Source organism: Prosopis cineraria, unplaced genomic scaffold (assembly GCF_029017545.1).
Source record: "Prosopis cineraria cultivar Desert tree isolate PC_DT_omini unplaced genomic scaffold, ASM2901754v1 PC10, whole genome shotgun sequence".
In the NCBI taxonomy this organism is placed as follows: domain Eukaryota; kingdom Viridiplantae; phylum Streptophyta; class Magnoliopsida; order Fabales; family Fabaceae; genus Prosopis; species Prosopis cineraria.
The window spans coordinates 38,961,342-38,978,211 of NW_026555341.1; the positions used below are offsets into that span (position 1 = coordinate 38,961,342).

The 16,870-nt window shown below is 33.4% G+C and overlaps 1 protein-coding gene across 5 annotated transcripts; it reads right to left on the minus strand.

The window, feature by feature from the left end:
• Positions 1-62: 62 nt before the first annotated feature.
• On the minus strand, positions 63-12,103 carry LOC129323018 (uncharacterized). 5 transcript variants are annotated; one of them, XR_008596345.1, is made up of 10 exons: positions 10,866-12,103; positions 7,771-8,012; positions 6,409-6,427; positions 5,131-5,336; positions 3,800-3,909; positions 3,610-3,708; positions 1,980-2,415; positions 1,728-1,867; positions 480-524; positions 63-339 (listed from the first exon to the last, which is right to left on the minus strand). XR_008596345.1 is itself a non-coding variant. In XM_054969531.1 (9 exons), the coding sequence occupies exons 1-8, from the start codon at positions 11,696-11,698 to the stop codon at positions 1,773-1,775; spliced, it is 2,040 nt and encodes a 679-aa protein (XP_054825506.1). In that variant the 5' UTR covers positions 11,699-12,103; the 3' UTR covers positions 63-339; positions 1,728-1,772. The 5 variants fall into 5 exon arrangements, 3 of the variants coding, with proteins under 3 accessions (XP_054825506.1, XP_054825507.1, XP_054825505.1); XR_008596344.1 differs by having other exon boundaries at positions 419-524; XM_054969531.1 differs by lacking the exon at positions 480-524.
• Between the last annotated feature and the right edge of the window lie 4,767 nt (positions 12,104-16,870).

Below are 16,870 nucleotides of genomic sequence, written 5' to 3' on the forward strand. Positions count from 1 at the left end.
TGGATTGTCTCAATTTTTTTTTAATTTAAATATCACTCTGATGCAAAATCATCCTATATGTGTAATATAACTCATTTATATTAACATTGAACAGCACAATTTTCAAAATTTAAATTTCTTTTTCAAAAAAATACACGATTATGAGTTCAATTATCCGAAGTTTCTGATAAAATTAAACTGGAAGACCTAACCATGGGTTGACTCCCCAAACCTGGCAGTATCATTAACTTCAAAAAAATTTTCATTGTCCGCTGGGATATGCATAGATGATCGACAAAGTCTTGGGCAGTTGAGAAGAGAAGCCGTCTGATCTGTTGCTTTATTCCTTCTAACAGCAACCTTGCGTATAAACAATTAGATATGAGATTCATGAATCCCATTGTAGCTTTGAGAAAATAAAGGCCTAAAATCTTGTTACCGCACTATAAGCCACTCTCCATCAGAGCTATAGAACAAATATAACTACGTAAAATACTGACTTGGTTGATCAACAATGACGAAGAGATTATAATCTAATGCCGACCCTTCGAGGAAAAAAAAAAATTTGTGATCAGTATCTAAAAACAAGTGCAGTGTAAATAACATGTACAACCATGCAAGCTTTTCGTTTCAGACCGTTTTTGGTACTCAAAATGAAACATAATAAAATTTATCATTTCCGTGTTCAGGTCACGCTTCGTAGAAAGCTCACAATTTTTTTTAATCATGGTATACAATTTTCAAGTCCCGCAGCAGCATTAAGCAATTAGCTACTTAAAACAGAGCCTAGTCAACTCAACCAAGGAATCAACTAGATACTACAAATCAAAATTGCATCGAACCAGTATCTTAATTAGGAAATGCATCAATAAAAGTATAAATTCTTTATCAAAGGTCCAAAGATCAGTTTGATTGCCTCTGGACATCTCAAGACAACGTCTAAAACCCTCCTCCTGTTTATGTTAAGCCCAATAATGTGCTAAGGCTATACAAGTGTCCTGAACACTCAATTTGTGCTTTGCTACCAATTTGCAAAACCCAGTTTTCCAGCAAGATTTCATTTTGCAAACTGATGCAAGAAGGCAGCCAAACAAGCATATAGTACACACTGGATTTGCAAAAAAATACTTTTAGGCCTCAAAACTGAGAACTAAACATGCTTATATAAGAAGTCTTTTTTCTGTAAGAGTATATAAAAATATTAAAATAAATATTTTTCGTGTTTAGATAAAGGATGAATAGGAAAAAGAGCCCTCAACACAGCCCTTGATTCTTCAGTTTGTGTAGAATAAAATACTAGCATTCCCTCATGCTCTTTTACATGAACAAGTGGTATTCATCATAATTTTGTTACAGTCATCGAATTTCCGGATGTAATATTTATCCTAATTTCCCCCAAAAAAAAAAAAAGATCACATTTCTTCGTTACAAGGACTCGCTTAACTTTTGATTTTTCATCAATAATTCAAAGGGGAAGAATACTGGAGTTGCAAGGCACTGCGAATCAATTCAAAGGCATGTTACTGGCCATTAATTGTGGCCTCTATACTCTCTGGTTTAGTTTTGGTAGCCCAAACATGCATAAGTATTAAAAAGAAAAAGAAAAGAACAACACAGCAAATGGATTGGATAAAAAAATGTAATGGAGAACTAAAACAAAGGAACAGATACATGGTACTTTTAAAAAATCATAATCCAAGTCAAACGTTCAAAATTAGCAAGCAATGATGAGGGGCTTTAAGAATTACTTCATACAGAACAGATCTATGTCGTGGAAGCAGCACAACACCGCGTTAAGGATTGAAAATACTTGAACCTCCAATATTGACAGCAATTAGGATTGATATGCTAGTGATCACAGCGAGCCAGAATAAGGCTGACCCTGCAACTGGAAGAATAAACGGTCATCATAAATGAAAGATAGCATAAATTAATGTTCAACTTTCAATAAATAATCACGATAGATGAGGTTTAGCAGGAAATCTGTAAATATGTTGTACCTGTAGAACCTTTAGAACTATCAGAATTTGAAGGGTTTGGTTCCACATTAAGATTGGACCGTGAAACATTAGACCCTGTAGTTAAGCTGTCATCTAAAGTTTTGGCATACCCTGTTTCAGATGCCACTATACCTTGGAATTCTTCACTAACAATTAATGCTGCCAAAACATCCATAAATGACTCTCTTTCACTCATAGCATCTCTTTCACCCTTTTCATTAGTAAGACTTGATTCCTCTGAATCAGACAACTCATCATCTGAAGCATCTGTATCAATGGAGTCGGTCTTGTCATCTTCCTCATCCTCCACATATGCTTTATAAGTTAGCCGTAGCAATAGCTCCCCAGAAGAGCCCTTTCCCAAAAACCCCCAACCACCTTGCAAAACCACAACCCGGTCTGTTGGTACAGTGTCTTGGAGAGATCCTAGATCAACCTGTAAACATGTAAACATTTCCAGCTATGAAGAACGTGACATCATAGTAACAACACATCCTTTAAAATGGATTGTACATGAGTATAAAATTTAGAGCACGAGAGAGAGGTAACTAAATACGGAGAAAGTGTGGTTCAAGTTTCCTTTCAATCATAACTGTTTGTTATTGTGAAAATAAAACCTGAATTTTGGCTTCAATGATAGAGGAGACTTGGGCTAGGAGGCCCTTTTATATCTGTCCTAATTTACTTTGGTTGGGGATTTACTAAGTGGTTTTATTTCCAAGGCTCTCGATAGGAGACTCAGCTACTTATGAGGTTATTCAGCTTAAATCAGTCCTAGAGTTTGTTCTGACAAACTTCAATTATGACATTATTCAGATCAACAAATGGCTTCCAGCTGAATTTAGAACTATAAGTTAAAATTAAATCGACAACTTGACTAACTAAGAGGAAAAACAGGAGAAAGTATCCACCAAGCTCTTCAAAGCTTACGAAAGACTCCCTTTATTCCTGGGGCCGCAATAACAAATTGGAGAACAGCACCAGTGATGAGGCAGGCCTAGAACCTCTTGGACGTGTGGCAACCTTTCTCTTGAGCTTCTTCCTTGAAGAGACTTGGCCCGTAACTGAAACACGCCCATCAGAACCTAACTATCCAATAATAGGCATGCTTTGATACAAGGTTGTCAGCAAGATTTGGTATGGATTGTGTGTCAAGAAGACAAGGAAAGCAAGAGTCAAGAAGGAAAAAGGATGGGACCAATGTGAAAAATATTCAATTTTTGAGGGACTCAAAGACTCTGTACTTTAATATCGGTTCTTAACCTCTATCAATAATGCTAAAACAATAACCACAGGAAAAAACTTCAACCCGCTACTTGAGCCGCACCTCAAGTAATTAACCCTTTAATCCACTAGACTTTTCTAAATCCAGATTAATTCTTTTCTTAACCCACCACACTTCGATAAATTTTCAATACCTCTTGCTAGGGAGACACATTGATGGCAAAATTTAGAAGTTTCAAAAACCAGAGGTAAATAAGCATTAATGTCGTTCAAGAACTGAACATGATTGCAATTACTGGGACAAGATATAAATACTAGTTAACTAAGTATGAAATTCTAAAATAAATTAAAATTTAATAAGCTAAAATATTGCTCATAAAATTTTTTTTAACCATGTATAACATACCTCCCCTGTTCCTGCAGTCAAATCTATAAATCCCAATGAATCCTTTACTTGAATGTGTAACTTCTGCTTTTTAGGGTTACTAACCAGCAAATGAAAATCCTGTCAAGTTTATAATACGTAAGTACGTTAAAACATGGCAATTGCACATAAACATATGCAAAGATGGATCAGAAAATCAAGCAATCCACACCTGGTTCCATATTGGCATACCAGGGGGACCAAACACCGTAGTTTGACTGTTCTTTTTGCTGCGAATAGTTTGATCTCCAAGGGTAAGAATAACATACGGATCTGTCTTTCCTGTCAATGAAGTATATGAATGAGGATAGTAGAACATCAAGAAATATATATTTCATTTTTATTGGATAAGTAAAATAGATTGAACTTAAAAGTGGTAATGATAGGGGATACAATAAAAAGGAACAATGTGACTACAGTTCACTAATATATGCACCTCATTGTTGGAATCCTGTAATTATGGACTTACTATTTTCATTTTTGGTATACAGACTTAGTCATTTTCTGATTAATCTTATTTACCACATCGTAATGCTTACATAATATTATTCATCGGAATAGCTTTATATATACAACACAGAGACCTCTGCGACGTACGTTACATAGTAATTGCCTATATTTATGAGAATCCCCATGATTACGCCTGCATTAATTACAAGGATATTCCATAACATCAACACACTTATTTCCCATTTTATTTCCTTTTGTGATATTAATCATTCCTAAACAACTTCCTTTTCCATTTCCAGATCCTAGGATTTCGCTGCCTTGGTGGTGGGCTTATTTCAGAGGCTGAAATAAATGACAGTGCAGGCATATTTCTGGGAGAAAATTTAATTACAAGACAGAGAATACACCAGTTAAGTTAATAAAATCAAGAATAAAAAAGAAATTTACTCCCTCTAGTCCTATTTATAAGGCACTTGGAGGAAGGGATTTGTGGTCCTTTTTATAAGGCACTGCATTGATTATTTATTAAAATTTTTCCCTTTTACCTCTATTCAATATTGATATAGGAAAGCAGGAAACTTTTTTAAGTAATATGGACAATGTGGGAAGTTTCTTTAATTTTTAGATAGAGTAGATGTGTTTTAAGTTTTTTTTTTTGTTTTTGGTTTTGGTTGGTGAAAAATGTTGGAAGCAACTTATAAATATAAGGGAGAGAATATACCAGTCAAGTTAATAAAATCAAGAACCAGAAATAAATTTACTCTTTTCAGTTCTATTTGTAAGGCACTTGGAGGAGGGGTTTTGTGGTTTGCACCACATTGATTATTTATTACAATTTTTCCCTTTTATTCCTATTCAATGTTGATGCAGGAAAGTAGGAAACTCTTTTAAGGATGTATTTAATATGGGCAAAGTAAGAAACTCTTTTAATTTTTTGATACAGTTAATGAGTTTTAAGATTTTCCTTCTGACAACAAATGTTGGAAGTGACAAATAAATGGGATTGGAGGGAGTACTTATCAAAGGCCAAAAAAATTAAGATAGAACTTTTACCATAGAAAAAATAAGAAAGCTTTCTAGCATCAACAAGAGTGACGGACAGTTCACCAACAAAATCCTTGTTTCCATCTTGCAATTCTCTAGATTTTAAATCAGCAGCAACAGGACCAACAGCTTTTCCCTTCTGGAAATCCAAAACAATTTTCTTTGGACGTACAAATAACCGAGGTAAATCTTCAGTGAGGAGTTTTGTCAAAAACCTGCATGATAAAACCCAAAAACATTACCTTCTCATTAGAGAGGAGGGGCAAAAAAAAAAAAAAAAAGAACACTCTCAAATCTTTCAAGATAAAGTTTGAATACTAAATCCATTTCAATAACAAGAAAAAAATATTCCAAGCTATGACAACATATAAATCCAAGTTGAAAGGAGTTGATCTGTCTGCCTAGCGTAAACCCAAGTTGTTTAATAACTTTCATAAATTTTTCAAACTATGCTCTTGAGAATTGCATGAGCCTAAATAAATAATTTATCAATTTGTGCGTCAGGTTGTTATTATTGGATTTCTTCAATCCTAGAGTGGTAAGCTTCTTCAGCTTGGTCATCATTGATTCTTGACATCAAGTTAATGAAGCTTCCAATCAAGATTACAAGCTCTAAGTAAAAGCACCGCGATTTATTTTGCTTTGCTAAAAGAGCAGAGGTCTCTTGATATTCTATTCCATAGGTTAGAGAGAAGCCTTTTATCATCAGTCTTGCTATATACTCTTCCAATTACCACCATCAGCTTTGCATTTCGTATTGAACACCCACTATTAACCCACAGGCTATTTCCCTTGAGGTCTTTGAGTGAGCTGGCATGTGCAATTTTTTTAAGAGCCCAGAGCTCTTTCCTATATGACCTTTCTTGACTTAAAAACAGCTAGCCAGTTGGCCCCAAAAAAAAAATTAATAATAATAATAACCCAAAATTGAGAAAGCACCGAAACTAAACGATTTTGTTTTATCAAGACAACTAGAGGTCACTGATTATGAGAAAACTTTGCAAGCAGTATTACACGTCATCTGCATATCAAGTCTGGTGGTATTATGATCATAAGAAAGAATCAGATAGAAAGAAGAATAGACGTATAGAATGATAAGAAACTGTCCTTAACTGTCATAGCTCTATAATTCCTCTGTTGCAAGCTAATATAAACAGCATAAACACTTAAACAACCACATATACGAAGAATGTTTTCATGGAAATCCTCCCAATGAACTTCCTAACATTTTTTTTTTTGCCATAAAAAAAATGAACTTTTAACATATAAAAGACAATGGGGACTTACATCGAGAGAACCGGAATTGCTGATCAAGCCCAATGATGTACAAGAAGAAAAGAGACAAAAGTGTCAGTAAAATAAAATGTAGAAGGATAATGGACGTTATACACTAAGCCATGCATGGAGATTAGATGCAAGAGCTATTGATCCATAAAAACCATGAAAGCAACTATTTGCACTCTTAAATTATAATATCTGATAATAAAAGGGGGATATGGGACATTATAGCTTAAAACTAGTTGATAAGTCTTCAAATTCATGAGCTGACAGAAGAAATCCAACTAGTGTTTAAAACGCCCTTTCCATCAATTATGAATTATAGCCGTATCACAAAGCCATTATGTGTGCAGGCCAAAAACTACAATAGCCATAGAGTTACCCAGGATTCACAAAACAAATTCAATCCAACAGAACTTTTGAAACATGATAAGTGAATCCAAGCTTTCTTATGATATTGACCCCGCTTAAATATAGCAGTCCATGTCCTACGGTCTGGTGAAAGATAATTATAATTACTTGTTTTTATGTTTCCTTGGATCTTCAACCATGCACTGTAGGTTATTAGGTTTTACGTGGGGAAGGCTAGATGCAGACCTCATCAAAGGATGATTTCTTGAAGGTAAGCAAAAGGGAGATGTGCTTCATTTGCCATTACTTGATGTCTTTAAAATGAAGGGAAACTCAAGAACCTTAAAGAATTATATACAAGGGTTACTCTGCAGAAGTTTTTCATCTTGTTTAAAGGATAGCATATCCTCCTGTTTACAAATTTTTTTCCTTTCTCACTTAATGAAGTTTCCTTTTCAATCAAACACTAAATAAAAAATTGATTAAAAAATTATAATAGTGTAATATAATTTTGATCTCCCAGTTTTTGGTGAAATAATTTTGATCCCCTTCGTCTAGTTAGTGAATTTAAGGACTAGCAGTGACGTTTAACGTCTACTTAACATGTGGGTTTGCTACATGAATCAAGAAAATATAAACTTACCACCGAAGTGCTTTTAATTTTTTTTTTTAAAGAAGAAAACAACGTTTTTTTTCATTACAAATCATTTAAGCGTAGATGAGAGGTATATACGTCAAAGAGAATCAGCTATCATCAATTTATAAGCACAAGCAAATTGATAACATCATGGATAAACACCATTAGAGCAGTGTTTAGCAAGTAGGCATTGAGGCATTCTAATTCTACAAGAAGATTTATTTCAGTTTCCCTTTCCTCTAGCCACCCTCACAACTTTTTTATCAATTATAGGTTATCAAAACCCCTAAAATATCATTTCGAGTGTAATTGTTTGTGGAAGCAATCGCAAGAACATAAAGGTAAACAATATAATCTCTTATGGCCACAAAATTATAACATACCCATTAAATTGAATAAACGGAACGGTGACAATTCAAACTTGATCTTTGGAAGTGAAACAAAAGCCCATGAAGCAGCTCCCACCCAAGGCTCTGTTGGGATTAATCGCAATTTTACCCATAGTTCGCCATCAATGTCAAAATCTCGAACACCAACAGGCACAACAATTGGAATAATGCCAAATTTTAGTGAAAGCATCAGCAGCATGCGAGCACCACCAGTATACCTAAGGCCTATTTGGTACCTAAATTAATAGATATAACAAAAGCAAATTAACAGGTTATAGAAAATAACAAGTTATTGCAAAAAAAGGTTTAATTATTCATTTCACCTAAATTTCACCATACAACTTAGTCGCTATAATATAAAATTTTTGTGACTGGGTTTTAATGGTTTTCGACTTTGTATTTGGGACCTGCTGTGGCAGTCTTGTCACACACCCTTTAACATATTGACATCATTTAGGTCTTTGGCAACAACTGCAAGTAAATGTTGAGTGCCAACTCATTAATCTGTTTACAAATATACGATTCATGCTAGGAACCCAATTATATTAAAGCTATATACCCAAAATATAAAATTTTTGAGTATTGGGACCAGTTTGAATTTTGAAAAAGAGATCAAAGTATATGGACCAATGGAATAATCAATGCCAACAATATGAAGCATTACTGATATGACAAGGAGAACCTACACATACATGCTATAGACTTGCATATCAAGCTGATAACTTTAGACATACAATTATTTAGATTACTCCACACTACCATAACTGCACAAGGCATTGCCAAAAGCATTAACCAAGAAGAAACTCAAAACCACTTGAAACACATAACAAAAGATCGATTTCAAGGTTTGGAAGCCAGTAAAAGATTTGAGGCTTCAGCAATTTAAACTTGAATTCATCATAGAGCAGGATCTACTTGAAAAACCCATTTTTCATGCAACAAAATCTACTTGGCACCCTCTGAGAAAATCGTTATCCCCACATTTGAATCAAGAAATGCATTGTTACTCACTGGATCTTGAACAAAATACTTTACTAATGCCTCGTTTGGTATGAAGGAACTAATTTTTAAGGAAGTGGAAGAATTGGACTAGTCGCCGCTGCCGTGCTCCACCTTGTAGTGGTTTGCTTTGTGTCAACCAGAGTGTTCAAGGGAGAGAGGGAGTGTGATTTGATTGTGCAGTAGGGTTTCCTTTTGATTTGGAGAAGGGCAATGTTGTCAATAAAATTCATAATATGGGGTATTATTGTCTAAAAATTTCTGGTTCTGAAGAACTTATCTCAGTTCCATAGGCATACCCAAGGAACCCAATTCCATCAAATTTGATGGAAGTGGGTTCCAAGTGGAAGTGGGATCCGTAATACCAAATAGCCCAATTTTTAAATTCCACTTCTCTAGCCTCAATTCCATCATACCAAACGGGGCATAAAAGAAGTAAAAAATAAGATCAGATCAAGCAATAAAATGATTAACTCAAAGACAGGGAAGCCACACTTCATGCTGTAATATATGACAAGAAGTTGTAGGAGTGAGCTTATAATTTGATGATTGTAAGATTCTTTGCAAAATTTAGTCAAGAAATATGAGAAAAGAAACTTAAGACATAAAAGAGAGTTGTCCGTCCGCAGTTGAGAGAAAGAGAGAGGAAGGGAGGAAGGGTTGTCCATCTTATTAAACAAAGGTTGGGGGAGGGGAAACCAGTGTTACCAAGAAGTGCTAGGAATACCTAGGCCAAGGACACTCTAGCTCCAACTTGCAAGGTTAAAATGAACCAAGTGAGGTATGCATTCTGAAAAATGATATATCATTCATTATACATGAACTTTTGAAACTTCTTATGACTTCTTGTATAATAACTGATTTGCTAAGCTAAAGAACCCATCAACCTGTAAAGGAAACAACATATAATCACATAAAAATGTGTGATGTGACATTTGTCGAAATAAAATAACTTCTAATGGGGAAGAGAGTGAAATATTAGTCATGTGCCCCAAACCAATAAAGGAATTATAGCCATATCCAGTGAACCACTTAAGGGCTTTCCGTGACTAAAAATTTAACATGAGAAGTTAGCTTTTGGTACAGGAATTCTACATAAATACCAAAAATATGATTTTTTATCAGATTAGGAGTATTTTAATAATGTACTCCCCCCATTCTAAATTATAAGATAATTTAAAACAAGATTACGCATACCAATAAATAAAGCTCAATAATGACACTTTACAAACTTACCTTTTTAAAGCAAAACTATCAACTTTAAAAAATGTCCCTACACATTTAACCATTATTGATTGTATTATAATACCATTTCAATTCTTTATCCACTTGAAGGGTAATATTAGAAAAGCATTATTAAAAAAACCTTAATTTTCTCAAACTATCTTATATTTTGGGACAACAAAATACCTCTAAAGTTGTCTTATAATTTGGGATAGATGGAATATAAAGTAGGATTGGATTTTAATATACTAACGAATGTGTTTTCTTTTATATTCTATAAGGATTTCATCAGTTAAAATATTTGGTTAGGAAGTTAGGATTACAATCTTTAGGTGATCTTACACATTAAATGTTATCTCTTGAGCTCTATATAAAGCTCTAAGTAATTAGGATTGGGGGAGGCTATTTGATTGATTATTAATAAAATCTTCCCAGCTTGTTAGGTATCTCTTTTCCTCCCTTCTTCTACATTCTCTCCTCCTCTCTCACTTTATTGCTCTTCTTCTCCCCCCTTTTTGTCTATGCTTGCGACTGATCCTACATAGCCAGTTTTGCAAAACCGAATTCAACATTTTATCCTCCAATTATGTCCTCATCATCATTTCTTTTATCAAATTATCTCTCCATTGAATAAATGGATGTTCATTTGATTGGCCACTATTTCAAGTTGACATATTAAATTTTGCCCTTTGAAGATGTTTTCCATCTCAATGAATTAAGGCAACTCTTTCAACTAGATCAGAAACTGAATCATGACTGAAACGAAATAAATGTGAAAGAGGCATATGAGAACAGCTACTTTCAGCAAATCAACATAATGAAATAAGCAGAAAATGTCGTAGAAGCATATGAAAGCTACAGCTTACTGCAAATCATTTGCCCGGCGAGAAGTCCTTCGCTCCACATTTCTAACTGACAATGGCTCATCCCCCAGCGAGAATTGCTTTATCTCAACCCTTTCCACATAGTCAGGCTTCTTTAAGTTGTCGATAACAGGCTGAAGCAACCCAATGATCCAATTTTCAATCCCAGCTCTGTAAACTTTCCATAACTTCACCAGCACCATGTTCACCCATTCAACTGACTCTTTTCTCTGCAAATCCTTCTCTAGAAACAGTGAAAAGCTGGTGGGCACCTGTGGCCACACACCACGACGAGTGTCTACGCTACCAACCTTGCTTCTCCTCCTTGAGGTCCACAGCTTATCAAAAGCAACCCCAACAAAGAAAAAGAATACAAACAAACCAACCACGTTGCGGTTAATTGGTGGCGATGGTATTGGATGTATCACTCCCAGCTGGGTTCTTAGCTTATCTACAATAGGGTCTTCTCGGAAATTGGTAAAGTTCGAGCTCAACTGAATCGGCGATTCTTGGGACAATTCATCCCCCTCCAATTCATTAGAAATCCGTTTCAACACGAAAGTTTTTGCAACCCGTCCAGTAGAATTTGCGAATTCAGCATTCCAGTTTCGGTTAGAACCATCTGTAGGCATTGCGCACAAGAGAAATCCCCATTTCCTTCGAAATTTGCGATACCCCGAATTGGCAATCAATCCTTTCCTTCTTCTTCTAGACATAGGAAAGGTGAGAAAACTCTGGTTCCTTGAACCGTTAATCGCACCCAAGTTACTACATGGGCAAACGTAAGGAAATATCTGCGAGAAGTCAAAGCTAGCAGAAGCAGACTGTAAAAACATCTAATAGCTGAAGTGAAAGTCTGAGAGGCCCAATCGCGAAACGGGCATAAGAAATAATATAGTTAAACATGAATCCAATTCAACCCAATCCCGGATTGGAGGGGACAACTTCACAGGACTTCCTAAAGTTATAGCACCCAGAAGTATATATAGCAATTATAGTAGGAACTTGATTGTTGGAGCTTGGATTCTACCACAATAGTAATCTCGAAAGCTTGGGATCTTGAGGAACTGAATTCTGGAGTGGAATTGAAAAGCTCATCGAAGAGGGGGTTTTCTCTGCAGAGAGAGAAAGGGGGCGTGATGAGGAGGAAGAAAAACGAATGCGGAATGAAGTCACAGAGCGCATGTTTCATGATTGTTGGGAATTTGAAGCAGTGTTCATGGCCTCAAAACGAGGGGACGTGGATAATAGCTGGGCTTTGAAACTTCTCTTTCTTTTAATTAAATTGCACTTTATTGAATTGCTTTTTGTTGGTCAAAAAAAAAAAAAAGACTTGCTTTTTGGACGATTGCGCACGTGGGTCGGAGCCGCCGAGCCGACGCGGTTCAACCCTGCTCGACGGCTCCAACTCCTATGTCTCTGAACAAAAATTATCATCAAAGAATTTGAATTAAATAAATTAATTCATATTTCTTACATTGTTACTCCAAATTTTTTTAAAAAATCTGAACTTGTTCATTCTATTAAAGTATTTTTTTTGGTGATTTTTATTTCTAAAACTACTTTGATTAATAATATTTCAGGTATTAGCTAAACTATTTTAATTAGGAGGCACAAATGACACGATGCTTCCATTGGTTAGTTTATTGAACAGAAAATTTAAAGAAAAACGGCGAAAAAGAATGGTCGTTTAGATAGTATTGGGGATGAGAAATTTAGTAATGAAGGCAAGTGAAAGACTGGGAGGGGAGGATGCCTTAAGGAAGATGCACGAGCGGCGGAATTGAAAGTTGAAACAAATGCAAGAGGCAGGAAATATGTACAATCTGGAGTTCTTCGATCTCAACCCCTTTTTTTTGCCTTTCTTTGTCCCCATAGCCTTCCATTAAGATAACTAAGAAAATGTCATTTCAGAATAAACCTAATTTGATAACTCAAGACTGATTATGACTTTTAAATGGAAATGCTATTGAATTTTTAATTTTTATATTCAAGTATTTTAATTTTAAAAAATTTAATTAGTTTGATCCCTATAGTCTTAACTTAATTGTAACTCAATTCATGAATTTTAATTTATTATAACTTAATCTTTATAGTTTTAACTATGTCATAATTTACTTCTTAAATTTTAATTTTTGTAACTTAATTCTTATAGTTTTAACCATTTAAATATTGATCTCTATATTTTAAAAAATAAAATTATAAAGATTAAAAGTATTTTAATTTTTTATCTTTATAAAGATTAGAAGGGTTTAGTCATTTAAAATATTAATCCTAAATTTTAAATCATTTTAATTTTTATAATTTTTAAAATAAAATGATTAAAACTATAAGAATTGATTTGCAAGAGTTAAAGTTTATGACTAAGTTACAATTAATTCAAAATTATAAGGATCGAGCAATGAGTTACAATTACGTCAAAACTATAAGAATCAAATGATTAATTTTTTTAATTTTTTATTCTTATGAAGTTTATGAAATGCTGAATTTTTTTTTTCTATTCCAATTCTCAGTTTTCCTTCATATTCTAATACCTATGAGAGAGTTAAGTTTCATCATAGTTTTGCTATGAAGAATCACTACAATAGGATGTTAACGTTAGTATCTTGATTCATACAAGTCAAATAAGATTTAAGTAAAGTAACTTGCGTCCTTGAAGAATCCATAACTGAATATGAGATTTCGATTACCTCAGGTGTTAATAGACTCACAACCTATTAGACTCCAGTAATTTTCAGAGAGTCCAGAGATAATGGAGAGATTGGAAAATGTCACATATATCGGTTATTGATTGATCAACTTATATGGATTATATCAATAATTGCCTTCATAAATTAATTAATTAATCTCATATTATTATTGACTCAGTCAGTTAAGAGATAGAAAATAATTGACGGCTATAAGGTTATAAGTTGAGCTTTCACCCATTGAGCTCACTTGTATAGTCCATTTATCATAATCCATACAAGGTCATAAAAACTAATATTTTATGGGCTCAATATCTAATTAATGCAAATCCATAATATATAAATATTTTATAAATATTCTAACAATCTCCCACTTCGATTGCATTAATTAAACAACATTGGGCCATCGACAAAATTTAGAAAATAAAACTTTACAAATCACTAGATCCTATAGAGAAGCAATTGATAATTAGACAAAAAAATAATGTTTCATAACTTGAATGGGACAGGATATAAAATTGTTAAATATTATAAAATATTTTTAAGTATTTCAAAAGGATTGTTATAAATTAATAATATTAATTATTATTTAATTCTATTCACCATTTTGTAAAATATAACTTAAATGACATTATTATTTGAAACTATTTTTTTAATTGTGATTAAGGTAATTTTATTGTCCAGTATTATGAGATCTATCTATAAAGTGCTTGCCACAGGTTTAAAGAGAGCCTTAGTACTCTTGAACTTTCTCTTCTCTTCTATCATGCTAATTTATTGTGGAGTTGTTTGAGTATATGTTGTGAATTTCTATTGTTTTGTATTCTTACTTTTAGTAGGAAGAGTTTGTTTAATTATGGATAGCTGCCGCGCGATCAATCTGATGTGGCAAAATAACTTTTAAGGATAGTATTTTTGAACACAACTTAGACTTTAGATTCATCTACTGGTGCCAACAATCTGAAGAGCTATTACTTGTAGTTGCAGAGAAAACCGCATAGAAATTACGTTGCCATTTACTATTGAAAAGGTCTTCAAAATGTCACTCGGTGAAGAGTTATGCTATCTTGAATTCATTGATTTAGAAGCAGCACATTTGATTTGAATGATTGTGTTTATCTCATAATTTTATACAAAAATTATTGAGAAAAATATTTTTAGGCATGATCCACTATTTTTGCTTATTTCTTTTGATGTGTTAAAAGTACATGGATACAAATTTGTTTTAATGGAATGAAGTTGTAGAAGATAGAAAATTAAAATTGACATGATTATACCGTAGCAAGGCTGGAGGCTTTGATGTTATATTCTTTTTGGAATTTGCTTTTGGTCTCAAGAAGTTAACTGACATTCAAAGTTTATATATATATATATATATATATATATATGGGGGAAGAGGATCATATATAGTATCAAATTGCGTGGTTTACGGTCAATATTTTGTGTGGTTTAGTATCCAAAGTGATGATTGAGTTTATGTTATGATAATAAATCAGTATTATCTCTAAAGATATAAGCAACAGGGTTTAACCTGCACGGGTACTCAAGGCACAAAACTAGCTGCTATGGGTTGTTAGTGTATGCATACAATAAAGGTGTTGTATAAAGAGTGTCCTAAATTAAAACTTAATCATCAAATTAATTATAATAAATCAAGGACTAACCCAAAAGGATTATTCTGTAAGAGATTAACCTAAATAAATTCTTAATATGTATTTTCACAAACGATTCAACACAAAGGGATCACAAGTCTTTAAAATATTTTAAAAACTCATATCATTCAATTACAAATATGCGGAAGCATGATAAATGAAACACATCAACATAGGAGAAAAGCTTCCTCTTTTATTTTCTTTCTATGCCTTACTCCATAATACATATATACATATTTACAACATAACACTTGCCACTCAAACCCTTCTATAACTGGCAACGGAGAGTCAAGGTTTCAATTACATTTATCACAATGACTATTATCTAATCATCATACTCTATAATCATCTATTTATCAATAACTCATCATATGCATGAATTTTTCTTTTCATTCACATATAATTAATATCAACTGCTCACCTTTGGACATAAAAAACATAAGAGGAGATCATAACAATATTCAAGTTCTCAATCTACGCAGATATTAATTATTTCTACTTGTACAAATATTTTGGCCCATTAACATAATACAAGCATCAAACCTCATTCTCAAAGGCCTAAAATACATTTCCACCTCACACAAAATTCATAATGCAAGTGGATCAAGAATATATTATCCTAATTGACAAAATCATAAACTAAATACACATATCAAAATAAAAAGAGAAAGGCCTGCAGAAGTGATTATTATTACTTGGCCTAATGCTCCTTCCTCTATTCTTCTGAGACGAGCTAGTTCCTGTAATATGTTAAAAGATAGAAGTGAGTACAACTACTCAGTAAGCAAGGTATATCTAAGTTATATAAATGCATGATAATTAATCATGAATGCAAGTGACTAATAAATTTATCAAAGTGACCATGTAAACAATCACATTAATAACATGTTAATCACATTAACATCTAACTCATGTGAATAATTTCAACAATAAAGTCAAGTATAAAATTTGCACAAATGGCCACATATACATTATTCACATAATTACTATATGTTTTAATTTTTACAATTATAATCATATTCTCAACATAGCCATCAATCACTCAAATGGCATAATAATAATAATATGCATGATCAATCTCTTCCTTATATTCTTCCTTATTTCCTCTAACATGAAATCCATGGGCCAACAACCGGAATGGATCGTCCATGTGTTGAGGCTATCTAAGGCCTTAATCATATCGTCAGGAGCTACCGGGTCAGGGTTACTATACTCATTTATGAACATGGTTTCCCTCAAATCACACACTATGGGGTGTCATACCCAAAACTAGCTCTACTTAAAACTTCAGGTAGGCCAATAGGGTTAAGTCCCTTAATAGAAACAATGCTACAGTACTTTATAAGATAAGTAGCGGCTATAACCCTTAGGATTATTGATTAGTAGTCAAGTACCATATGAATTTTGTATAACCGCTAATTCCTTTACTAAGGTGAATTCTCGCCATATGATCATACTCACAAGAAAATGCTTTTCAAAAGCTCATATATATATATATATATATATAAAATTTACAATTATCTCATATGCTCATCAACTTTCTTGCTTAATAAATATCAAAAATCATCCTTTTTTCAATCATGCCTCTTGCATCAATTTTATATTACCACATAAACTATATTAGTATTATAAAAACTCAATATGCTCATATACAATTCATTACTATGCA